Below are 26,219 nucleotides of genomic sequence, written 5' to 3'. Positions count from 1 at the left end.
GGTAGAAAACAGAACTGCTTAATGATTGTAATTGCTCTGGTCCTGCAGCGTTGGAGGAAAATGTCCTGTAGGGATGGTAGAACTTATCTGATGGAGTGCTCTGATACTTCGGCCACTCTCTGCAGGGCTTTCTGGTCTGGAGCAGATTCTGAATCAAGAGGTAATGCTCGTGTCCAGAATTTTCTCCACAGCGGCTGCACAGAACTTTTTAGGAATAGCTGTGGAGTACTGTTCCCTCGAAGCCCTCACGCATAGCAAATATAGGCAGGGATAAAAATTAAATCCAAGCTGAACTGTAAACAAAATAATAATAAACCAAGTTATTTTGTATCATTTTGCAATTCTGGTGAGATGGTGTTCCACGGTCCCACTCTGTGTGCTGATCGGAGCGCACCTCTGATTGATGGATGGGGCAGACGCCTTAATAGTTGGGCAGGTGATGGTGTGCGCCTTTGTTACTCCTGCTGCATGTCAGCTGTTTGTGTGGCTGTGTTTTTGGGATCTGCTTGTCTGAGATTGTAAGTGCTGTTTTTCAACCAGTTTTGTTGGTTTTTGAGCTCAGCTACACCTGCTGTTACTGGAGCTCAGGAAGATGGTTTGATGGGATTAAAAAGGCAGGAAACAGAGGAAATATTTGAACATACTGAACCTGATTATAACTATACTTCATTATACTTTTTAAAATGCAAAAGCATGATACAGGGAGCTGTGACCACTGGGGGGAGGATGAAACAGTAGAACTTGTTATATTGGTATGTCAGAAATATAAGCATGAAAGAGGATTTAGGCAAGCATTTGAAAAGATTAAATAAAAGTTTAACGTAATAGGCACATTGTAAATTAACCTATAGTGCAGACACATTAATTAATATAAAAAGGAATAATAGAATTAGATCTTTCCAGTATTTTATTTACACATATATTGAGGGAAATTTGTTTTGATCACATAACCTATTTTGATAAAATATTGGTTTAATTTTTTATATTTATTTTGTTAAAATGTTTTGTTTTGTTTGGAGCACACATTTTGATTTAAATTACTTTTTGTTTGATTGAATAATAAAAAGACAAATTTCCCTCCATCCATACAAAACCAACAAGAACCACACTCCAACCAGATAGTGGCGGTAACATTTTTTTGCCAACCTCTAAGAACATGAAGCATGAAGTCTAAAATGAATTTTAGGAACAGAAGGGGAACGGGAGGAAATCAGGGTTATAGATAAAACTTCGTTCTGATTTTACAAAGTACATAACTAATGCATAGTAGGTAAAGGCTATAGTTATACATTCATGTACAGTAGGTGGCGGTATGCATCACTAATGCAGTTTGAATAAGAATAAGAAAAATGACTATGCTGTCTTTCTAGAATTGAAGATATGGGCACATAGTTGTCACCTGAAAAGGAAGCCAGGTGTCCCAAATGTTGTGCTGATCATAAATTTGAAGGATTTGAAGATGATACAGGAAAATGCTGTAACTGTGGTGGTGGTATTTTCTAAACAGACCTGCAATTTTTTTTGCCCCCCTCTTCAAGGTCTTGTGAGACTAAACTTCACTGAGTGGAACTGTGTGCACGATAGCTTGTTGCAGTTTCAGCAGAGACCCATTTATTAACGAATGTCAAGTTATGTTTTCTTCTTTTGTTGTGCAGTAAATGTGACTTAATGGTCTAGGGTAAGGGATTTTTGATTTTATTGATTTTTGCCCTGCTAAAAGGAAAGAGGGGTACTGTTAAGAAATCATAGAGAGGTTGGGTTTTTTCCTGATTGGATCTGATTAGATAACTTTTGTCAGTTCTCAAGCCCAGTTATCCGTCCACTCTGGTGCACACCCTTTTGAGTAACAATTCACCCAACCCCCATTAGCCTAGCCCCCCTGGTGCCCCCCTAAATAAAAAATCCTGGCTCCGTCACTGCCCCAATCTAACATAAACCATATTGCACAGTTCAATAAAAAAACAAAAAAAAAGATTTTTGTATTTACCAAGTGTGATGGCAAGCCACACAGGGTAAGAACACACCCTAAAACAGTTTGCTTTCTCTTTAATTCACTTTAGTTATTACTTTAAATATTCCTTCATTATATCTCTTAGTTTATTCCTTTATTTACCTTACAATGTTTATATGGAGTGCACACATATTAACACTGCAAGGTCAATTCAGTTTATGTTGTACTGATACTCTTTTCTTTGTTTGAGTTACTTTGGTGTTTGGCTTCCCCTTCCTGGTGGGAGAAGGCGTGTCTAAGGCGTGGCTGATCACTGAAGTGCAGCTGATGGCCTCATTGGACTGAACCAAGTGCCTCTTGCCAAGTGGGGTAGTCTTTTGGGGGGTGTTTAGGATTATTTCATTGTTTGAGTTAGTAGTTATGTGGCAGCCATTTTGTTTTCCCCTATAGTATGTCTATGGTTTAGCTAAACTATTATTTAAGAGCCCTTGTTTGTCATTTCATTAGGTCAGTTTTGTTTGTGTCTGTCTGTGTTCAGTATTTTCAGTTGACCTCTTTTAATGGCATGCCAGTTTAATTCCTGACTTTGTTAAATATTTTTGTGCTTTGGGTAAATAAAACCCACTTTTTGAATCCAACACCTGTGTCCTCCGCTATGTACTGCTTGGTCCCGCGACAACTGGTGTCAGGAGTGGGATCCAACTCAGTACTATACACAGGTGTTGTGGTTTTTTCCACCATTTTTTTCCCCTTTTTTTCTACCCCTCTTCTCTCTAACAAAGGAGGATGCATCGTGGTGGCAAGACTGACAAGAAAAAGGGATCTGTTCAGCAGCTTGGTGCAGAAGGAGAGAATGGAGCTTCTGTGGTCACTGAAAACATGGAGCAAGAGGAGAAGGAACCTACTCTGTCTGATCTGGTGGCTATGCTACATGCTCATATGGGGCAGCAGGATGCCCGAGATGCAAAACAGAGTGAGGTAAATGCACGGCAAGAACAACGATTTAAAGTTCTTCAACATCAGTTTAACCTTCTGCAGTCTGAAATACAATTATCAGATTCTCCTGCAACTGTTTCTGACCCACTGGACTCTGACAATCAGCCTTCTACCTCTCTTCAGCAGCCCCAGCCTGAGGTAATGTCAGCTGCTTCTAATCCAACCAGTTCATCTACTAGTCAGTTTCCACAAATGGATTGTAGATTGGAAAAGTTGACTGAGGACGATGACATTGAACATTTTTTGGTCACATTTGAACGTATGGCTAAAGCTTATCGGTGGCAAAAATCGGATTGGGTTTTTCGTCTGATACCATTACTTACTGGTAGAGCCAGAGGTGCCTACGTACATATGGACATTGATGATGCACTGGATTATGATAAAGTCAAATCTGCCATCCTTTTGAAGTATGACGTTAACCCTGAATCATATAGACAAAAATTCAGGTCCCTGGAAGTCAGACCAGATGAAAGCCCTCGTGAGTTATATGCAAGACTGAAAGAACTTTATGGCAAATGGATGCAACCAAGGGGTAAAAGTGTTCACGAAACTGGTGAAACTATAATCTTGGAACAGTTTTTAAGAATGTTGTCCCCTGAGCTGCAGGTTTGGATCCGGGAGCATGATCCTGGTTCAGCAATGAAAGCGGCTGAGCTTGCAGATGTCTTTGTTGCGGCCAGAAAGAAAGGACAAGCATGGAGTCATAATGCATGGAGGACATCACGGGACATCCGGAGGATTCCTCAGCAGCACCATCTGGAGTCAGCAAATACAAATGCCAGTAAGACTCCGCAGCTGCAAGGTCAGTCTACAACAAGACCTACAAGGGTGACCAGTAAAAGGATTGTCTGCTATCTTTGTGGATTAGAAGGCCATACAAAACCTATGTGCCCTAGAAATTCAGCTAAATTGGTGCAGATGTGCTTTGCCCCTCGTTCTAAGATTGACCCAGAGTTGCAGGAAGATAAGACTATCAAGATGAGTCAAATTGAAGTGAATGGGGTTTTACTTAACGCTCTTCTTGATTCTGGGAGTTCTCGATCTCTTATTCATACAGATTTTGCCCCACCTAGTAGTATTTGCAAAAATAACACAATGTCAATCTGCTGTGTCCACGGAGACGAGAAAAGATATCCAACTGCTGATATTTACATTAAAGTTGGGGACCAGATATATCTCCTACAAATGGGTGTTGTCAGCAGTTTGCCCTATGCTGCTGTGCTCGGGCGCGACCTTCCTGTGCTTTTTGATTTGTTGAAATCTGATCATGTTCAGGAGAGTAATGTGGCTGTTACCAGGGCCCAGGCCAAGCGAACTGACCCCCGCTCCGAGATTCTGAGTGCTCTGCCCTTTTTCAACGAGGAGCTGGAAACAACTGAAGGGAAACCCCGAAAGACCCGCAGGCAAAAGCGGCGGGAGAAGTTCCAGTTTGCACCGGTGGATACTGAGTTAGCAACGCCACCATGTGGGTTTGAACTCCCAAATGACATTGCTGAACTCCAACAATCTGATCAGTCTTTGGCGCCGTTTTTAAAGAAGGCAAGATTGAAGGAGCCCGGTGTCGAGCCAGCTCTGGATGGTGAGGAGTACATTTTGCAAAATAACATTCTTTATCGTCAGCAGGGATCTGAGTTGCAGCTAGTGGTTCCCCTACCAGTGAGAAATGCTATTCTCACCTTGGGGCATTCAATCCCCTGGGCTGGCCACCTAGGTAAGCACAAAACCCTAGCTCGCATTCAGCGCCAATTTTACTGGCCAGGTCTGAGCAAAGATGTGGCTCAGTTTTGCAAAAGTTGCCCAGAGTGTCAGATAACCTCTGCTAACAAGCCCTCCAGAGCTCCACTCCAACCTCTCCCTGTCATCGGTATCCCTTTTGAGCGTCTTGGGATGGACATTGTGGGACCTGTGGAGAGGAGTAAAACAGGGAATCGCTACATGCTTGTGGTAACAGATTATGCTACAAAATATCCAGAGGTGTTCCCTTTAAAATCTATAAAGGCTAAACCTATTGCATCTTGCTTGGTGCAGTTATTTGCAAGGGTTGGGTTTCCACGAGAAATACTAACCGATCAAGGAACAAATTTTATGTCTACCTTACTGAAGCAAGTCTATCAGTTGCTGGGCATCCGGAGTCTGAGAACGTCCCCTTACCACCCACAAACCAATGGGCTAACAGAACGTTTTAACCAAACCCTGAAACAGATGCTCAGTAAATTTGTCAATGACAGTGGCACGGATTGGGATCAGTGGCTACCGTATCTCCTATTTGCCTATAGGGAGGTACCCCAAGCATCCACTGGTTTCTCTCCCTTTGAGCTGTTGTATGGTTATGATGTTCGGGGTCCTCTCTCTCTGCTAAGAGAGATCTGGGATGGACAGAAGGTGGGGGTAGGGCCCAGTAACATTGTGACTTATGTTATTCAGATGAGAGAGCGGCTGGAGAGAATGAGTGAGCTGGCCCAGTCGCACATGTTGGAGGCCCAACGGCAGCAGAAGACGTGGTACGACAAGTCAGCTCGACAGCGCTCGTTTGTTCCTGGGCAAAAAGTGCTCGTGCTCCTCCCCAGTGACAACAATAAAATGCTGGCCAAGTGGCAGGGGCCATATGAAGTCGCAAGAAAGCTTGGACCCACCACATATGAGGTATCCACCCCAGGACAATTGCGTACCAAAAAGGTTTTGCACATAAACCTCCTGAAAGAGTGGATGCAGCATGTGGAACCTAAGGCAGATGCAATGCTCATACGGGGGGTGCCTGAAGAGGATGAAGTGGATGAGCAGTACTTACCACCTGTTGGCTCTCGAGATGTGGACCTTGGCCATCTGCCTAAGGATAAGCAGCAGCAGGTGAGAGAACTATGTACAGCTGCAGTGTTCCAACAGAACCCAGGAAGAACTAATGTTGTGGAACATGACATTGTTTTGCGAGAAGGGGCCAGTGTAAGACGTCTGAGCTATAGGATCCCAGAACGGCTGCTGTCTTCCTTAAAGGCTGAAGTGGATCTGATGCTGTCCCTAAAGATCATTGAAAAATCTAAAAGTGAATGGTGTAACCCTGTGGTCTTGGTGCCCAAGAAGGATGGAAGCATTAGGTTTTGCATTGATTTCAGATATCTAAATTCTGTATCTGCTTTCCCAAGGCCTTCAAGCATGTCATCAATCCTGGGTGTTGGGTAGGAGTCAAACACAAAGTATCTGACTACATTGGATTTGTGTAAAGGTTACTGGCAGGTCCCACTCACCGAACGATCCAGAGAGTTCACTGCATTCAGGACGCCATGGGGGCTGTTCCATTTCAGTCTTGCCATTTGGATTACATGGAGCTCCAGCCACATTCCAACGACTTATGGATCAGGTGTTGCACAACTGCTCTGAGTTTGCTGCTGCTTACTTGGATGATATCATCATTCACAGTACCACCTGGGAGGCACACATGGAACATCTGCGCACTGTACTGGATTGCCTTCGATCAGCTGGGCTGACAGTAAATTCTTCAAAGTGCACCTTTGCTGTGGCTGAGACCAAATACCTGGGGCATGTCATTGGCAAAGGGGTCATCAGGCCACAGATTGATAAAATCAAGGCAATGGAATCATGCCCTCTTCCTCAAACAAGGAGGCAACTTAGATCCTTTTTGGGCATGGCTGGGTTCTATCGCCGTTTTATTCCAGTTCTCCCACAGGGCAGCTCTGCTCACTGACCTGACAGGATCCCGCTCTCCAAATTGCATACAATGGACAGAAGAGGCGGTGGCAGCATTTTATGACATCCAACAGTCACTAAGTAAGCACCCTGTATTGTACAGTCCCAACTTTGGTGAACAGTTCATTGTACAGACTGATGCTTCAGATTGGGGGTTGGGAGCTGTTCTCCTTCAGAAAACCGCAGGAGACCGTCATCCAGTTGCATACATAAGCCGTAAGCTGTTTCCACGAGAGGTTCACTATTCTACGGTGGAAAAGGAGACCTTGGCGATCAAGTGGGCTGTAGACTCTTTCCGTTATTACCTGCTAGGAAGAGACTTCATCTTGGAGACTGATCATCAAGCGCTCCAGTGGCTTAAGAAGATGAAGGACACGAATGGAAGAATTACCCACTGGTACTTGGCCTTGCAACCGTTTCAGTTTACGGTGCGCCATATACCAGGCAAGGTGAACCTCGTTGCTGACTATCTCTCTCGCTGTATCAGCGAGAGTCCTGAAGAGGGGGGGTGTGTGATGGCAAGCCACACAGGGTAAGAACACACCCTAAAACAGTTTGCTTTCTCTTTAATTCACTTTAGTTATTACTTTAAATATTCCTTCATTATATCTCTTAGTTTATTCCTTTATTTACCTTACAATGTTTATATGGAGTGCACACATATTAACACTGCAAGGTCAATTCAGTTTATGTTGTACTAATACTCTTTTCTTTGTTTGAGTTACTTTGGTGTTTGGCTTCCCCTTCCTGGTGGGAGAAGGCGTGTCTAAGGCGTGGCTGATCACTGAAGTGCAGCTGATGGCCTCATTGGACTGAACCAAGTGCCTCTTGCCAAGTGGGGTAGTCTTTTGGGGGGGTGTTTAGGATTATTTCATTGTTTGAGTTAGTAGTTATGTGGCAGCCATTTTGTTTTCCCCTATAGTATGTCTATGGTTTAGCTAAACTATTATTTAAGGGCCCTTGTTTGTCATTTCATTAGGTCAGTTTTGTTTGTGTTTGTCTGTGTTCAGTATTTTCAGTTGACCTCTTTTAATGGCATGCCAGTTTAATTCCTGACTTTGTTAAATATTTTTGTGCTTTGGGTAAATAAAACCCACTTTTTGAATCCAACACCTGTGTCCTCCGCTATGTACTGCTTGGTCCCGCGACACCAAGTAATCGGGTTAAATCATTGTATCTAAATTAAATCATCTAAAAGAAATGATTGCTGTAATTTGATCATTTTAGTAAACCATGTAATATAATCTCAGGCATAATACGGGTGTAGCCTCAGTGTGCACGTGTGATGTTGCTCACAGAGGTCCAGTGAATGCTCAGACACATGACAAATTAGGGGGAACATTGCTGTGGAGGCCTTAGATTTTTATTCCCTGCCTCAGGTGACAAAGCTGTTGAGACCAGAGCGACAGCATTTGTGGATGAGGTGATGTCGTCTGTGAGAGTAGACACCCCGGTCCCTCAGGCTGGTTACCCTCTCCACAGGTGCAGCATAGGTAATCTAGTTACACATTAGGGATACGGTCAACATTTCTCCACCTCAGTACCTGATGTGTGAGTGGTATGAGTTATACATTTTATAACATCGGCAATTTATAAGTAATCTTGGCTGTAGATGTTTAGGACATTTGCCCTGCCACGGCAAAAGTAGGAACAAGTCGGCAGAGCACAAAAACCTTCAATTTATGAGAAAATAGTGATTGTTGTTGAATTGCACAATATGCTTGTTGAAGTTATGAAGAAACTCCTCAGTGCTTTAAATGACCATTTCAAAAGGTTTAAAACAGTAAATTTTGTGTTTAAACTCGGGATCTTTGATTTGGTATCAGGAGAAACCAGTGTAGAATGATAGAGAGCATTCATAGTTTCCAGCTGGCGTTAACCGGAGTTGATGAAGAAAGCTTTGGACTCGCAGCAGAAGAGCGAGCATTAACGTGAACGTAAGCGGCAGAACATGGGAGTCATCGGACTTGGGGTGAGTTTGAGAAGCTTAAAAAAAACTTTTATGATGCATCATATAGAAATTAAAACCGTGTATCATTCAACATTTCATTTTTAATATCAAAACGTGATTTAAGTTGCAGAGTATTTTGTTAATTGTTTTTAATGTAACACAAGACAAAAAATATATCTTGTGTTTCAACCATATGCTTAGCCCACTAGTATGAAATACGTGATGTATGTGTGAACATCTCTGTTCATTCATGCATTCTGAGGAGACACACACATCACCAACCCCTAAACTGTGCCAACATTCGAATGGTCTTTACCTCATTAAATCCTTTGTTGATATCCGCAAGTTTGAAATAATCAGAAAGCTTAGAGTCCACTCTTTCAGAATCTGTAAATAACTCAAAACAGCCCGGGGGAGACTTGCTCCTGGTTTTGCTGTGGCCGGTCACATTTGTTCTGAGCCTGAGGAGACACTTGCTCTTTCTATTGATATTATGCCTCAGAAAGGTTTTCACACCGGATTCAACATTTTTTCACATTACAACCATGAAATTCATTGAGCTTTACTAGGTGTACAGCAACTGCTATAATCCATTATAGTGAGGTAGAAGGATGATGATACACAATATTCTGAAATCAGAAAGGTTAGGTGGGCCCAGATATTCACTCCCTCTAAATCAATAATTTATCTTACCTCTTCATGCTGCGCTTACAGCTGTAGATCTTTACCAGCAAACCAAAAGTTTCACTCATTCTTTCCACAACACCTCAATGTCAGTCCGTTTGGAAGAGGAGCATCTTTAAATATCAACGCTAGAGTCACATACGCTCAGCAAGATTTGGTATATGTGGATCAGTTGAACTTCAATTGGGCCGTTCTGACAAATGGACATGCTTTGATCTTGGTCTGACTGTGTTTAGGGTCATTGTCCTGCTGAAAGGTTGAACTCTGCCTCAGTCTTAAGTCTCTTGCAGCCTCTGACATTTGTTCTTACAGTACCTAACCGTATTTTGCTCAATCCGTTTTCCCATCAAACCTGATAAGCTTCTCGGTTGCATAATACTGCCACCACCGTGTTTTTCAGATGGGTCGCTGTGCTCATGGAATAAGCAGTGTTCATTTTCTGCCACACACAGTTTTTGCATTGAAGTTCTTGGTTGTAATAAACAGAAACATGAAAGAGACCAAAGGGTCTTTTGAAACTAGAGCATGAGATGTTTTCCTGCCACCAGATGGAATGGTCCACTTCTCTTCTGGGGGCTTACTTACTGTTGCCAGAGATAAGATTTAGCACTAAAGCGTGATCAGCAAACTTCACAGTCGTGTTTTAGCTGTGGTAGGCACACGCTTGAAGGTGCAGCAGGAATACACCAGGGGGTTCAAAACCAACCGATATTCATAATAACATCAGCTGCCCACACTCCAACTTCCCTTCTACTTTTCCTTTCTAGGTAGGCTGATCACGTCCAGCTCATCATGTCACCTTGATGTTGGCCTTCATGTGTTGTCTTTGGTAAAGATCTAGTTTGATGAATGTGTCTAGAAAATTATTTAATGACTTGTCTTTTAGGTGAGTTAAGAGCAGCTCAGAAATCGAGGCCTCTGTCATGTAGAGCAGGGGTTCTCAAACTCTTCGTGACCAGAGACCCCGTAGCAGCGGTACAATTTTTCCAAGGACCCCTTTAGATTCCTCATGCTGATGGTATTTTTTTAAACAGTCTTTTGTACTGTTAAATACATTAGAAATGATGTATGTTTAAAAATATATATCTATAAATAGACCTAATACTGTGACAGACTGGAGGCCTGTCCAGGGTGTACCCCGCTTCTCGCCCATTGAATGCTGAAATTTGGCACCGGCACCCCTCGCGACCCCACAATGGATAGATGTGGTAAAAAATGGATGGATGGATGGATGGATACACCTAATAGAGATTTGGTGGAGATATGATCCTCATTCTCAATAAAGCCAAAACTCAACTTAACTGTAGCCAAACTTCCTAATTTTAGCTGATTTGGCTTTTACCTTACTTGATGAAGTGGACGGAGTTAAATATTTGTCCATTATATTCCTTAGCTCAACGCCGATGCATCCTTAGCAGTGCCTCCTCAGGCCTGACAACATGTGTTTTATGGGGGTCCGGAGACCCCAGTTTGAGGGCAATATAAAGGAATATAACAGGCAAATTACTGACAACTTTATATATAAAGTTATTATCAGCTGATCGCATATTATGTGGCCTTTAAACCCTGCTCACACATGTCTTCTTATAATTACTGCGCTGCAGTTAGCATCAGTAAAGGCCCTTAAGAGAAAGTCTTCCTTTTCTTACCTTCATCGCAATTATCGCCCTTATAGCCAGTGTTGCAGATACAGGTTCCCATCGAGCAGATGCCATGTCCTCCACAGTTGATGTCAATGCATTGGTTGGACGGCACGTCACACTCGGTGCCTTTCCACCCACTGTAGCACTGGCAACGGCCGCGGGAGTAGTGGCCATTCCCGCTGCACAGCACCGGGCAGGCAGCTGAATTACACACATTGAGACAGATGACTCAGTCAGACAGTAAATCAGCCACACCTGAACAAAATTTATAAACCAACAAAATCTGCAATTAGTCAAGCTCTGAATAATTTATGATTTAAGTGGAATAAACAGCTCCAGGGGCCTTGAGCAGCGGTTATCTGAATATTTATAGTTACCTTCTTTATTGTGTGAGTAAAATGATTCTATTATTCCTTTGAGATGTGAACAGCTTGCTTACTTGATTGATGAATCCAGGGTAAAAACAAGGCCAGAAAACACCGGCGCCAAACAATGCTCAACACACCAATTATTTTCTATTATAATCCCCCACACATCAGCCCGAGACACTTTCTGACACTGTCCTATTTTCAAGCACTGTTGCACCTGAAAAAACACAATTTTTATTTCTGGTCTCTCCCTCCTGTGACAGCCTGGCTCCCGTAACGGCTTTCCTCCACTTTTATTTCAGGACTGTCTTTTTTTTCTAAAAAGCATAAGGAAAGATTATTGTTCAGGCTCTACACATAGAGAGAACAAGATAAGTTTGCTGCAAACTTTCCTGATATTTCATATAGTAAAGTGTGTGTGTGTTGGGAGGTGTGGGGGGGGGGGGGGGGGGCATTTGGCTTTGGGCTTATGCAAAAACACATAAACAGGTGTCTCTAAAATAACATGCAGTAAGTTGAGCCACAACCCAGGGAACATACAGACTGAAAACGGAAAGGCAAGTGTAGAGAGCAGCAAACACAGCCTTCAGAGTGCGCAGGTCACGTTTACTGCTGGGATAACAATCTCGGAACAATAACTGCTTCTCTGTGGGTGGCTGAGTGTTTTTCTATGAGCATTTACCTCGAGAGCAGTCAGGCCCCAGAAATCCTGGGAAACAGTGGCATTTTCCTGAGAGACAATCACCGTTTCCGTGACAATTCTGAGGACACTCCATAATTGACTCTGATTAAGTGAATATGAGAAAGAGAGAGAGAGAGAGGGGGAAAGAGAAAGCGAGAATTTAGAGGTGAAAATTAATTAGGTAGATTGAAAATGAAACTGAATATTTAAAGAAATAACACGCACAGAGTGAAGCTGCATAGAGCACGTTGAGAGACCAATCCTCTGTGGTTACTGTTGTTACAGCCAGTCGGCCCCATCAACACATTTAAAAATCCAATTATCCTACTGTCTCACTGGCTCTTTTTCTTCTTATGTGAGTAGAGCAACTGGCCATGAAGACCTGTGTGTGTGTGTGTGTGTGTGTGTGTGTGTGTGTGTGTGTGTGTGTGTGTGTGTGTGTGTGTTAAACAACACACAGCTGCATATGTGTATGAGTGGCACTCATGCAAATAATGAGGGAGCACATAGAGGATGTGTCGTGTTTGTTGCTTCAGTTTTTGTGCTGACAATTCACGATTTTAGAGAGTTGTGCGGAGCGATCAGATGCAAATCAACTCAGTGCAAAGGACCAGGTTAACTTACTTTTTCAGGAAGAATATATCTATGTATGTTATATTTATACATTTTGATTAGAGTCACATCAGAACCACAGAAACAGCTGCAAGAAAAGTACAGTTAAAGACTTTTGGACTCTTTACTCTGACTCTTACATTCAAACGTAAGAAAATATCAACTGACTGAGATTCAGCAGGAAGAGCAAAGACAGACAGCACAAGGCTGATGTAAAGTTATTTTGTAAATTTTCCTTCTTACTGTTTTGGATATTTACTAAATTGCCTGGAAAAGAAAAGGTAAATGAGGCGACTACCATCCAGCAGCTCCATAGAAACATACTGGAAGCGCCCAGGACCATTTTGTGTCGCCCGAACTGTGACAATATAACGCTCTGCAGTGGCCTTCACAAAACAATGATCTCAGTGGAAAGAGATGTAAAAAGGTGTGGCTCACAAGTATGACTCGGTTCCACAAGTTCTGTTAGGAGGAATGGGCCAAATGTCCAGTAAACTATTGTGAGAGGCTTGTAGAAGAATACCCACAACGTTTGACCAAAGCCACACAGTTTAAAGGGCAAGTCTACAAAAATACTAAGGAAATGTATGTCAACCTCTGAACTGATAACATGTCTCCCTTGATATTCTAGTATTTAGTTATTAGAAATAATGTAGGGAATCCTGATTGACCTAAAACAGGAAACATTTTGTCTGATTCAATGTCAAATAGTTAGAAACAGACAGCTATGGGACTTTTTACACAGTACAGTGTCTGCCAATATTTTTGCTTCAACTGTAAAATCACAGTTTTAATATTAGCTCATAGTCCTTTTTGACTGACCACAATAAATTGCCTTCTTAACAAGCTGTTTTTAAATCCCAATTTCAAACATCAAAATGATAATGATTAACAAACCCAATCTACCAGCATTTAAAGCCATTTTAGAAGAGTCAGTTCTTGAAAAACCAAAAGAGGACCATGAAGCAGTGCATGCTGTGAACATGGATTCAGCTCAGAATCTTAAGGAGAACAACTATGAGCACAAATAAATTCTGTTTTAATGTCACTTAGCCAATCTTAGAGCAAATTCATACAAGAAGTCAACTTACACAACAATGAATGCAGCATTTTTGAAAACATTTCATCAGAATAGTTGTATTATTCCTGTGGCATGTTGGGTTTTGGGATGTTAAGGCAGAGAATGTTCCCACTGATATATAGAGAGCCCAGGTCCCAGTGAGTATTATGTAAAGTGGCCTTAGCTCAGTGAGTAAGTAGATATCATTTAATCAGAAGATTGTAGAATTATTCCCTGGCCTTACATGATGAGTCACTTTAGCATGACATCTTACCCCCATAACCTCTATGCACTCATCACAGTATGAATGAGAGTTCAAACACTCTGCATATAAAGAGGGTAAATCCATTATGAACGAGGTGCATGTGAGAGTGAATGGGTGAATGAGATAGACATTGTTGAGGACCCTTTAACAGTTATTTATAACCTAGAACCATTCAATGCAGGCTGATTTCACTATTTGAAAATCCAAATGAAACTCAGAGCTTAAAGGTTGTCTCACATTTCTGCATGTCTAATAAAGCCTGGCTTTACTCAAAGCCTGGCTTTACTCAAAGACTCACAATACTCACTATTAAAGACAAACATCCTACCTATGATGATTGTGTTGTAGGAGACTTGCTCTGTGTTCCGTCCATCATTGTAAAACGCCAGATGCCAGATCCCTGTGTCCAGGTACTGGATGAAGCCAGCCTCTAGCATGTTTACAGAGCGTGTGTACCGAGCTCCTCCGCCAGGCTCCTCGTCATAGAAACCAGCGAGGTGCGCATACATGGAGTCTGAGTCACTGAGCGCCCGTTTGTCTTTGGAAATGAGGCGACTACCGTCCAGCAGCTCCACAAAATCATACTGGAAGACACAAATGTACAGAAATACAAACATCAATCAGGGTCAAATGCATTCATCATTCAGGGTCAAGTTTTGTGGATACCTGTTTTGTGATTCGATGGAATTCAATTTAAAGTGAATTGCCATAATGACAGCTGTTACATTTAGCGGAAAAAAGTGAGAAGGTTGCAAACTTGAGAACACAATTTCAACTTTGCTGTACGGCGGTGGAAGCATCAGGTTGTGGATGATTTGCTGCAAGAGGGACAGGTGCACCTCATGAGAAAAGATCAGCCAGGAAGTTAAACCTAGGGTGCACAACGTGATGACTTAAGGCTGCCACATACTCGGGCGTACTGTGTGCATACTGTGAGCTGCGCGGTTTACCCTCTCTGGAGATGTTTTACCCTTCATAGCTGAGCACCTAGAGCTGTTTCTTTTCCAGCAGGCTCATACCTGTCAGTGAAAACAGAGAGGGACTGTGATGCTGCACATCCTTGCGACCACCTGCTTGGAGCAGCTCAGTGTATCAAGCTCGGTGTTACATATAAAACAGTTTGATGTAAAGACTTCTTACTACTGAGCAGTTTATAGTGTAACACCGCGTACGCGGTGGTAAAAATTTAGCTCTGCACGTAGTACCTGAATGCGCAGAGTCCACCTTGAGTATACACGGACTCCGCACATACTCAAGGTAGACTCTGTCCGCACAAATATATGGCGGCCTTTAGACCTAGTAGATTACCTGGAACTGCTATTTAAGATATTTGGCAATACCAGACATAACAAGGTCAGTAAAACATTACCTGAGCCGCAATATAGACAAGCAGGGATCTCAGATTGGAAAGACAATGAAAACATTCAACCAATGAAGTAAAATTTGAAACTGTAGGGATTTAGACCTAACAAAAGTTTGCACTTTTATCAGCAACATTAAACCCCAGATTATTTATAAAGCCAGGAGCTGAAGGACAACATGGACACCCCTGAAGAGACCACAAATGTTGATAAGAAATTTCCTCAAAAAGATGCTGTATATCTGCTGGTCAGATAAGATCAGCAACACTAGCCTTAGGTAAAGTGCAAACCAGCTGTTTTGGGAGATGATATTCTCAAGAGACACAGGCAATTGAAAGAAGAGAGCTGGTGAGGAGATTTTATAGCAGGCCTCATGAGACTTGGCTGCACTTGGAACCAACTGGACTAGGATAGAGATGGCTGAAGATTAATTGTCAGTGGTCTTTGCCCCAGGGAATTAGCAGGTGATTTAATAAAGGAACAAAAATTGTTTAGAATTTTAAATAATTTAAAAATGGATTTAAATTAAGAGTCAGCAGAATACATCAAGATACGAGTGGGTCTTGTGTTCTCTGAGCGCTGTTGGAGGAAATTGCGGAATTAACTTTCTGTCCTCTTGACACCCAGCCAGTTGTAGCTGAAAGCCATTTAGACCTACAGATCTGGATGGGATCTGTACCGAGTGGTAGTTGTAAATAATCTCCATTACAAACCAGTAGCCAAAAAGCAATGATGCACAAAGAAAATATAGGTGACCCAGGTGGTATAAAAAAGAAAAGCAGAGGCTCAGCATATTTACTTACACCTTTTGAGTCAGGAGCTGCTGGACATTGATTAGGCCAATGGAGTCTGCAATATCAATAATATATTACAAAGTTTTCTCACCAAATAGTCCCATTTAAGCACTGGTCAAAAAGTTAGATTTTATACCCTTTCATTATGCACATTCAATGTAATGGTCAATGACATTGATACCATTATTTTGTTTTGGCTCTATACTTTGACCCTTCTAATCTAATATTTTATATTTGGGAAAGATAAATCATAGTTTTCTAACTTTTAAGCATGATCTGAGTCCCTTTTCTGTGGTACTTGAAGCTAGGTCATGACAGTGGGTGTCCTGTTTTATTTAAAGAACACAGATAAATCACAGTCTGACAAATACCTCAGATGTTTCTGGAACATCATGATCTGTAACCCTGTCATGATTTCTGAGAATCTCAAATAATCCCAATAAAACCAGCTGTGTAGAGATGAACTAGATAAAACTGCCTAGACAGTTCCTTACTATTGATAACATTAATTAATTGATTAATGAATTACAAATATCTTATCCAAGAGTGATACAGATTGCCTAGCCACACTTTGGAGTGCTTCGCTGCATGCAATGGAGTATATTCCTGCATACAAATCATGGTCTTCTTAAAAGATGCAGACTATTTACAGGGCCACTGCTTGAAGAAAGTTTCTTCTTAAAACCGCCGGTAGATTTTGGTGTTCGAGTCTATATTCAACCTAAAAATGTCCGACTAGCTCATACGAGTAGCCATCCTCTACTTTGGTGGCATCTTAGTCTAAGATGAGTTCTTTGCCCATTACTGATCCAGCCAAGGTCCTACCCCTGTGTTCTGTCAGAAGTCCCTCTCATCTCATCAGTCCATAAAGTTGTTTAAAAAGTCTTTCTTCAGGAGTTGAAGGAGACCATTCTGGATATACAGGCCTGTAGCATGAAAGATAATCTTGTATTTGCTGGTATCCCAGAGCAGCAAGACGAGGATGCCCAAAAAAAACAATCCGTGAGTTACTCCGGCAGCAGCTGAAGCTTCCAGCTGATGAGGTAAAACAAATCACGTTTCATTGCGTTCACCGGCTCGGATTTAGGAAGCCTGATAAAACCCGGCCTCGGCCAATTGTAGCTAAATTCGAGCATTATAAGCAAAAAGAGCAGGTCAGAAGTCAGGGCAGAGAGCTGAGAGGAACGAATTTCAGCGTCAATGACCAGTTTCCAAAAGAAATCCTTGATCAAAGGCAAGTATTATTCCTAACCAGGAGGAAATACATTGCAGAGGGCACCAGATAAACTTTATATTAATGGTCTGTTGTTCAGGGATCGGGAGGTCACTCCTTGGCTTTATTAGCTGCAAACCGGTGAATTTAAAGCATGTGACACAGATTAAAAGAGAACAGAGCTGAACACAGTGATAAATTACATGTATGCACAGCTCAGCAGGATGTTTCCTTTAGATCAGGAACACATACAGCAAAACAACGGTTCAATGCATGGCAGCAATTCCAGCTCAGAATGATTCAAACAACGTAACATAATGAAGAACAAAATGTTAATTTTTAACAAGTCTGCAACGTAGAGAGGAATAAAATTTCTTCAAAGCTATTTAAAACATCATTGCGTGTTCTCATAAAGACTTGATGGCAGTTTTTGGCGCCAAGGCTGCCAGAAGCAATCATTCGTTTTCGGGGGAAATAACTTTTTCTCACAGGGCCAGCTTGGCTTGGATAGGTTTTTCCCCTTAGAAAATTAAATCATCATTTGAAAACTGCTAATGTATTTACTCATGTTGTCTTTGTCTGATAATAAAGAGTGTTTGATGATCTAAAGCACTAAAGTGTGACAAAAAGAAAAAAAATAAGAAATCTGTCAGAGCACTGTAATTGGAGAGAAAAAAAATCAACATGGTTTGTGCTGTAAAGTCCCTTGAGATCTTGTGTTTTGATGCTATATAAATAAAGCTGAAGTGAACTGAACTGATTACCTTGACATCAAGCAGCAAACTGCATCATACAAAGGGGTGTCAGTTGGGAAAGAAGTCACAGCAGCTGTTTTTCCATCCAATTCTCATACAAATTTCAAGCAAACTTTTAAAATATTGCAAAAGTAAAATGCACATCAGACATGTTTCCTTTTACTGGTTTGTAGGGAATTAACCAGGTGACGCACAGTGTAATGTCGTCATACGTTGACGTTGGCTGTAATAAACAGGAAGTGGATGTTGCTAACTAGCATAGACCACAGATCCACAATGGAGAGGCTCTAATAAATGTGCTGTGTTTTCTTTGTTTTTTTTAACAAATGAGACAAATGCTTGTGTCTCTTCGTTGGTCCACACATACCTGTTTTGCCTTCCAGATCTGTTTTCGAGCGTTATGGGAATTTCTGAGAAGACGCTGGCAGCAGAAACAGCTGAACAGTCATGTGAGGTAAACGTTTGCTACGTCAGAACTGATTGGACAAATGTGTTTCCATCTCCTCTTTGGCGCAAATAATGTTTTTCAAAAAAAGAAAGCACCTCAAGCAAGCGTAAAAAAACTTTTTGTGAAATTTAGCGAGTTAATACTGTCATAGTTCAGTTTTGTCCTGGCTATCTCCCTTTGTTATTTTTCAGCACCTCCTCCTCTCAGATAGCTCAGCCTCCACTCCCTCAGCAATCAGTCAGTACTCACTCCACCTGCCAGCCTCTCTATATAAGCTCACTTATATAGAGAGCCCGATCACTCATGGCCGGCTCGTCTTCAGTCTCTACCAACGCCACGCCTGTCAAGTCCTGTTCTCATCAGTCTCCACTCACTCCATGTCTGTCAGCCAAGTTTGCTCCCTGCTTAGTAGCTGGATCTCCTGCTACCCCTATGCGCCAAGTAAGGTCTCTGCTTAGCTGCTGGATCTCCTGCTACCCCTATGCGCCAAGTAAGGTCTCTGCTAGCTGCTGGATTTCCTGCTGCCCCAGTGCTCCAAGTTAGCTCCCTGCTAGTGATGGGTCAATGAAGCGTTTCGACACGTTGCCAAACTGTATCGATACTGTGCCGATACTGTGTCACTGAATACTGACACCTGCTGGACGTTAAAACTCCCTACAGGCAACCTAGTTGACAGAGTTAACTGACACTGATTTGATGACCAAGTGTACACAATAATACAATTAAAATCATTGTATGTTGCATTGAATTATTTTAGATTTTCATTTGAATTTAAAATATATTTGATTTTTTTAGATAAAGTCAATAAATAATGTGAACCTGTATCATAACTTAATAACCTCTACGTAAACATGTTGTGAATGCTTGTGGACTGGCTTTTTTATATATTTTTGTACAAATTTTTTGCTGCCGTGTCCTTTCAATGCACCCCCCCCCACACACACACACACACACACACATACTCCCCCTTTTGTGTTGAACAGTGAAGTATGAGAAAACAGCTTTAATTCTCCATCACATAACTTTCATATCGCGCACGCATTGACTTTTTCAACAATTTTCTCTTGCGGTTTTCAGCAGCAACGGCGTTGTTTCTTATGGCTTAATATAGTCCAGATGCATTCTTTAAAGATTTCTAATTCTACTCGCAGGACATGTGCACTTCCAAGTTTATTTCCTGTCATTGCCATGGTGAATCACGTTATTTGCGTTCCAGTGATCGGGCTTTTTTTCATGCTCATGCTCACGTTCAATGATTGATCGGGTGCTGTGTTTAGTTACCTGACTGATATCAGAAATCAGAAATGCTGAGTATGACAGAGGGAGGAAGAACTACTCAGAGTAGCAGCTTTCTACTCAGTGTAGATCAGCCGTTTTTTCTGAAACGAAGCTCAGAACAAAGACGCACAGCTCAACCTGCCCAACCATAAAGGCGTCTGCCCAACCCATCCATCAGTGGTGCGCTCCGATCAGCACCTGGCGCTCACAGAGCGAGACTGTGGTACACCATCACACCAGAGTTGCAAAATGGTTAAAAAAAAAAAACTTGGTTTATTATTATTTTGTTTACAGTTCAGCTTGGATTTTATTTACTGCGCAGCATAGCTTTGCTGTGCGTGCTGAATCCAGATGCTGTGCACACGCACGCAGTTTAGAGGGAACAGAAACAGTTTGGCGCGACAGTCAGTTCGAAACAGTTCCTGCATCGGTCACGTGACTTTCCCATAGCGATACGCGCATCGACACAGGTTTTGCTCTACGAGCTCGACGCATGTGCCGACGCATCGGTGTTGCCAGACCCATCACTACTCCCTGCTTAGTAGCTGGATCTCCTGCTACCCCTGTGCACCAAGTAAGGTCTCTGCTAGCTGCTGGATTTCCTGCTGCCACAGTGCACCAAGTAAGCTCTCCACTTTGCTGCTGGTTCTCCTGCTACCTCTGCACCTCCGGTTTGACAGTAACCATGCATCTCCAAGAACTCTCTTGCTCTGCCTCTCTGGTTTGACAGCAGCTCTGCATCTCAAGAACTCTCTCTCACTGCATCTCTGGTTCAAAAGTTGTCCTAGCTCTCCCTTGTACTGGTCACGAGATCCAGCTCTGTGTTCTCCAGTCTCTTCCAGTCAGCCTGCTTCTGCACCCATCATCTCCTGTCCGGTAACTAACTCTGGTCATCTCATCCACAACTCAGTACTTTCAATAAACTGCAAAAGAACAAGCTCTGTGTGTGCGTGCTCTGTCCGGGTTCACGAAGACAAATCATGACAAATACGAATTTTGCCATTTCCATCAACACCTTCAAATGCCATACTTCAAAATGTGCATTACAGAACATTGATGGAATTGCAACTAGTAACTAAAGCAACTGCGGGACTCTAGTCGTGGCTAAAGTAATGTTTCCACCATCAGAAAATAGCAGTGATGGTAAGCTGGCTTCCAAGAACAAAGCATATGTTAATGAGAGAGAGAAAATTTCCATCTTCTCATACCTCCTACGTTCCATCTGTAAAACATTAAGGCTTTAGTATCATGGTTTGTAGCCTCAAGGCCAGAGCACTGCCACCACTGTTGGAAAAATCTATTCCACCTTACATCAGAAATTTTGAGGTATACACATATCTATAAGATATATCTATTCAATGTATCTGACAAAAATGTGGATCTAATTACAAGACACCCGTGAAGCAAAAGGAACAGCAATCATGATGCCTTTGGTGCTCTCTGGTTTCACTTCTCTGTTTTAATGGTTGCCCCTTTCTGCCAAATCTGAACTATCTGACTTGTGCGCTTGAATCTGAAAACAAAGAAGTAATGAAGAGAACTTGATTCCATAAGCCAAGGACATAGACACTTATGCCTATTTATCTATAAGCAATATGCCACCACAGAGCAGTATTAGGAGCGGCACTGCAGGAAACTATTTTTGGCCACACACAGATGTGAGTGTCAAATAAAGAAGGAGATGAAGCTAATCTGATTCCCTTTAAAGTAAGAACAAATAAAGCATTTGACCCGGGCTCACTAAAGAGATTGGAGGTTTTGACATTTTGAGAGAGAGAGAAGTCCTTTTTAAAATAAGCTCTGGTGATTTTTAAACATGTGAAAGGTCAAATGAATCACTGAAGGCTTGGATGTTTGTTCCTGGCATCCAATCAGAGGCAGCCATCTTTCTGATGTGGTGGAATCATTCTAGGACATACAGATGAAAACAAAGATTGAGATTTAGCTAAGGGATCTGCTGCCTTACTCCCATCTTTAACACAATTTCTTCCTAGTTCAGTTTAAAAATATGACCAATATAATGAAAACTGCACACTAACTTTTTGCCATTGTATCGTATATCTTATCTGTCATGGTAGCTGAATCGAGGGATGGAACACAGATGAAGTGATTAGCACTTTTCCTGCACATTAGATGATTCTGGCTGTGACTGTGCCTGTCCTTCTGTGTGAACTGGGAGTTTCCTGTGTCCCTGCATGTCGGTGTGCGTGGGTGAATGTCTGCCTGTAATGGCCATGTGGTGAAATGGAGACCTATCCTGGGTGTACACTGGCTCATATCCAATGTCAGCTGAGACAGAGTCCAGGCTCTACAAGAAAAAAGGGGGATAATTATTTGGCAGTTACCTTAGTTTAGGGTTATGACCAACATAACTGTAACACCCTTAATCTTTTCCAGATGACGTTCACTTTTAAGTGAAGTACTGATTAAGTCTCCTCCAAATGTGTTTCATTTTGCTTCATGTTTATAGTCATAGCAGTAGCATGCAGTCATTTACAATGTTCTACATTAACATTTCTGTTTCAACAGAAACAGAAGTAACCATAAAATCCTTCTTTTCCTTATTGCACAACATGACTCTGAGCAGGAGAAGTGTGGGAAATGGAGAAGAAGCATACCAACACTGATGGGAATGCTAATCTTTTTTTCCACAGGCTGAAATATAGATGATTCTCAAACTATGCTTTGGTTTTGGAGCCTAACCTCCCAGGAGTGCCATTGGACTCAAACAGGGAATACATTTCAGTTGTATCCTCTTTCACTTTTATTCAATCATAGAACAATATAAAGTGTAGATGTAAGATGATGCAATGTCTTCAACTGCCTTTCACTAAAGTGAACCATCTACTACATGAAGTATTAAAGAAAATAAGCAATTTTGTGTTTTTTAGTGTGGGTTTGATCGCTCCATGTCAAGAATGCAAGACCGACCAAAAGGTCCTCTGTAACAGACATGGCTTCTTCACATTTTCAATGAAGGATAGAAATGAAAGTCAATTAGGGGAAGAAAGGTAGAACAGAAGGAGATGAGGGAATGATTCAAACAAAGAAACATAATGAAATGATTAGCAGCACAACAGCTGGGAGCCGGTTACATGAGGAGTGAATGCTGCTTGTCAAGATTTGATGCAATCTGCTGGGTTTCCTTAGATAGGATTTTTTTTTGACCAATCTGTATGATTTGATTGAATTTGACTTTGTAAAGTGCCTTGAGATGACGTGTTGTGAATTGGCGCTATATATAAATAAAATTGAATTGAATTGAACTGAACTGAATAGAAGTGGAAGGAAATAATGAGATGAGGGAGGAAAAAGGGTACCACACAAGGCAGAGCACGGACTAGTAAAACAAAAAAAGGAAGAAAGAATCGACAGATGGAATGAATGAAGATAAAAGGACAAGAATAGAAGGAACAAAAAAGAAACGAAAGAGAAAAAAACAAGGACAAGGAAAAATAGAAGGACACAAGAACAGAAAAGACAGATGGAACAGAAGACACAAGGAGGGACAGAAGGAAGCGAAGGAAGGGAAGGAAGAGGGGAGAGACAGTAGGAAGCATGATAGAGAAAGGGAATAAGAAAGAACATGAGGAAGGAGGAAAGAAATTATAAAAAAGAAAGGAAATAAAGATGGCTCAACATAAAGGAAAGAAGGGGAGAAAGGAAGGAAGGTGGGAAGGAATGAAGGAAGAGCAAGAGCAGAACATTTAAACAATAGGTTGAGGTTTAAATTCCAGAAATGCAAATATTTTTCGTACTCTTATTTTCTTTTGGATTTTGACTCTTTTCTGGAGCTGAAATCAAACCCCATATGTTGCCAGACTGTGTGTGGCAGTCTTCACAGGTTTTAGAGTGTAAGGAAAGTCCAAAGGTTGCATCTGCAATCCTAAATCGTCAACAAATATAGAGTGGGGAGGATTGAAGGGTTTGATTATTTGCAGATTTATTGTGGATTTTCTCTAATCCCCAAACATTCTAATCTGTCAATCCAAGTGCAAATAAAGATCTCCATTAAATATTGGTTAAATGACTCTTAAATGGAAAAAGTAACTAAACATATTTTTAGTCATCAGGAAGGTCCTGGCATAATTTGAGCTGTATGTCTGACCTTTTACTTGTCTGAAATGTTTATTTAACCTGGTTGGTTTCCTGACGTGGACCTGGCTAGTGTTTCTAATACCTTCGGTTTTACATGCACATGAGTGTCGGCTGTGTTTTTTTTTCTCTGAGCATTTGTCTATCATTACATCGAAGCACAAAAGGAAACTGGCCACTCTAGAAGATTTTTTAAGATGTTATGACGACGAGTGACATCGAGGCCACATTCACATGAAGCTGAATTAAGATATGCACACAGAAAAGTTTGAGTGTAACGATTAAACCGCCTGAAGCCGAACAAGCCGTAATAGGCGCTGTAATACGTATGCCACGCCAGCCGGTGGCAGAGTACTGTGGTACTACTGGGAAGTGCTGTAGGAAGAAGAAGAAGAATAGTGACTGCTAACACTTCTGGAGTAAGAAGAAGAAGCTATTTGGACCGACGACGGGGTGAAACCTCTCCTCCAGACTACACTTGACTACAAGACCAGAAAAACACAAAACAGGTTGAGAAGCCTGTGCAGTACAACAGCAACTATGCAGATCACCAATGTTGTTGTTATTGGCAAGGCAGCGCATGCGTGTTAAAGGAGAGGCGCGGTAGCCTGTTATGCTACAGGGGTTTCACGTCAGAGGCACTACAGGGTGCGGCTTCCACTCTGGGAGCTGGTTTCAGATGTAGGCGGTTTTGCAGCCGCTTCATTATGAAGGGACCCCTAACCGACAAAGAAGCTTGTCATATACACCCAAACCCAGCTTGGTCTGGACGGGGCCTGAGATAGGAGTTTCTAACCCCAGTGTGCATTTTGAGGAGGATGAATATTGTGGACCTGGTTCATGAGTAAGTAATACAGTTACTTAACTTTTTATTTCGAATGAGGGGAAGATGGAGCGGGAGATCGACAGGCGGATTGGTGCAGCGTCTGCTGTGAAGCGGGCGCTGTACCGATCCGTTGTGGTGAAGAGAAAGCTGAGCCAAAAGGCGAAGCTCTCGATTTACCGGTTGATCTACGTTCCTACCCTCATCTATGGTCACGAGCTTTGGGCCGTGACCGAAAGAACGAGATCCCGGATACAAGCGGCTGAAATGAGTTTTCTCCATAGTGTGTCTGGGCTCTCCCTTAGAGATAGGGTGAGGAGCTCAGTCATCCGGGGAGGACTCAGAGTAGAGCCGCTGCTCCTCCACGTCGAGAGGAGCCAGTTGAGGTGGCTCGGGCATCTGGTCAGGATGCCTCCTGGACGCCTCCCTGGTGAGGTGTTCCGGGCACGTCCCACCGGGAGGAGGCCCAGGGGAAGACCCAGGACACGCTGGAGGGACTATGTCTCTCTGCTGGCCTGGGAACGCCTTGGGATTCCTCCTGAGGAGCTGGCCCAAGTGGCTGGGGAGAGGGACGTCTGGGCCTCCTTTATAAAGCTGCTACCCCCACGACCCGACCCCGGATAAGCGGAAGAAGACGGACGGACGGAACTTTTAATTTCCAGCATCTTTACATTACATCTCAGCTATTTCAAAAAGAGATAATAGGTCATGTTTATTTGTATCTTAATATTCTAAAATTCCCCTCCCCTTTGTGATCTGAGGAATCCCCTCCCTTCCCCCCGCCCCATACGAACACACCTGCTGGAGTTTTTTTACCCACATAAGGCCCCAGGATCCTTCCATACCCTTGCTTACCCTGCTTCACCGTCTGCGTTCCATATGAACACTTTTTTCCAGCTTTTGAGTCCCCGGTGAGGTGACTGATTTTCATTGGATACTCTTGTTGAACCTGTATACTTTCCATTTACTTAATATAGTAAATCTGGGCCCTACTGTAACAATTTATTGATAATAATTTATCGGTCATAAATATGTGGTGACATGTTTTCAACTTCGCAGTAAGGCTCCTTGTAACATTAAGAAATGTTTATTTGATGATGCAGCAGCAGAAGAGAGGAATCAGCTTCCTGCCTGTCGGCTACAGACTGCCTCAAGGCCCGTAAAGCATAAAGCACAACATAGTTGTTTAATTGATAATTCTGTCTTGCACATTTTGTTACTTAGTTTTTAAACGAAAAAAAATCAATAAAATTCTGGTTGTTGGAGACAAAATGACACAGTTCAGCCAATTTCCTCTTCATCTTGATAATACACTGGGTAAACGTCTTGAACAAAGGTTATACCACATGCAGAAGGAGTCCTAAAATGGAAACAAACTGTTTTATTTGACCAGATTCCCTTTTATAAGTTGAAAAAGACATTTAGCAAAGTTTTGGCACATGAGGGTAAACTGTGTCAAAATCACAAGTCCACCTGGCACACATTTGTGGAACAAATATGCTTCAGGTGATTAGGTCAAGATTTGCTCCAGTTATAGA

At 42.1% G+C, this 26,219-nt stretch overlaps 1 protein-coding gene across 4 annotated transcripts in view; it reads right to left on the bottom strand.

The window, feature by feature from the left end:
• The window catches only part of LOC105919475 (teneurin-3-like), a 457,194-nt gene that overhangs the window by 123,908 nt on the left and 307,067 nt on the right, over window positions 1–26,219 (bottom strand). For all 4 annotated transcript variants that reach the window (XM_036136710.1, XM_036136711.1, XM_036136709.1 and 1 more), the window contains 3 exons: window positions 14,243–14,498; window positions 11,978–12,079; window positions 10,934–11,128 (listed from right to left, as the gene is read on the bottom strand). In XM_036136710.1, coding sequence (XP_035992603.1) covers window positions 10,934–11,128; window positions 11,978–12,079; window positions 14,243–14,498 — 553 coding nt within the window. The remainder of the gene's footprint in view (window positions 1–10,933; window positions 11,129–11,977; window positions 12,080–14,242; window positions 14,499–26,219) is intronic.

Source organism: Fundulus heteroclitus, chromosome 5 (assembly GCF_011125445.2).
Source record: "Fundulus heteroclitus isolate FHET01 chromosome 5, MU-UCD_Fhet_4.1, whole genome shotgun sequence".
Taxonomy (NCBI): Eukaryota; Metazoa; Chordata; class Actinopteri; order Cyprinodontiformes; family Fundulidae; genus Fundulus; species Fundulus heteroclitus.
Note: the sequence above shows the minus strand (reverse complement) of the source record. Positions and strands in the feature narration are given on the sequence as shown.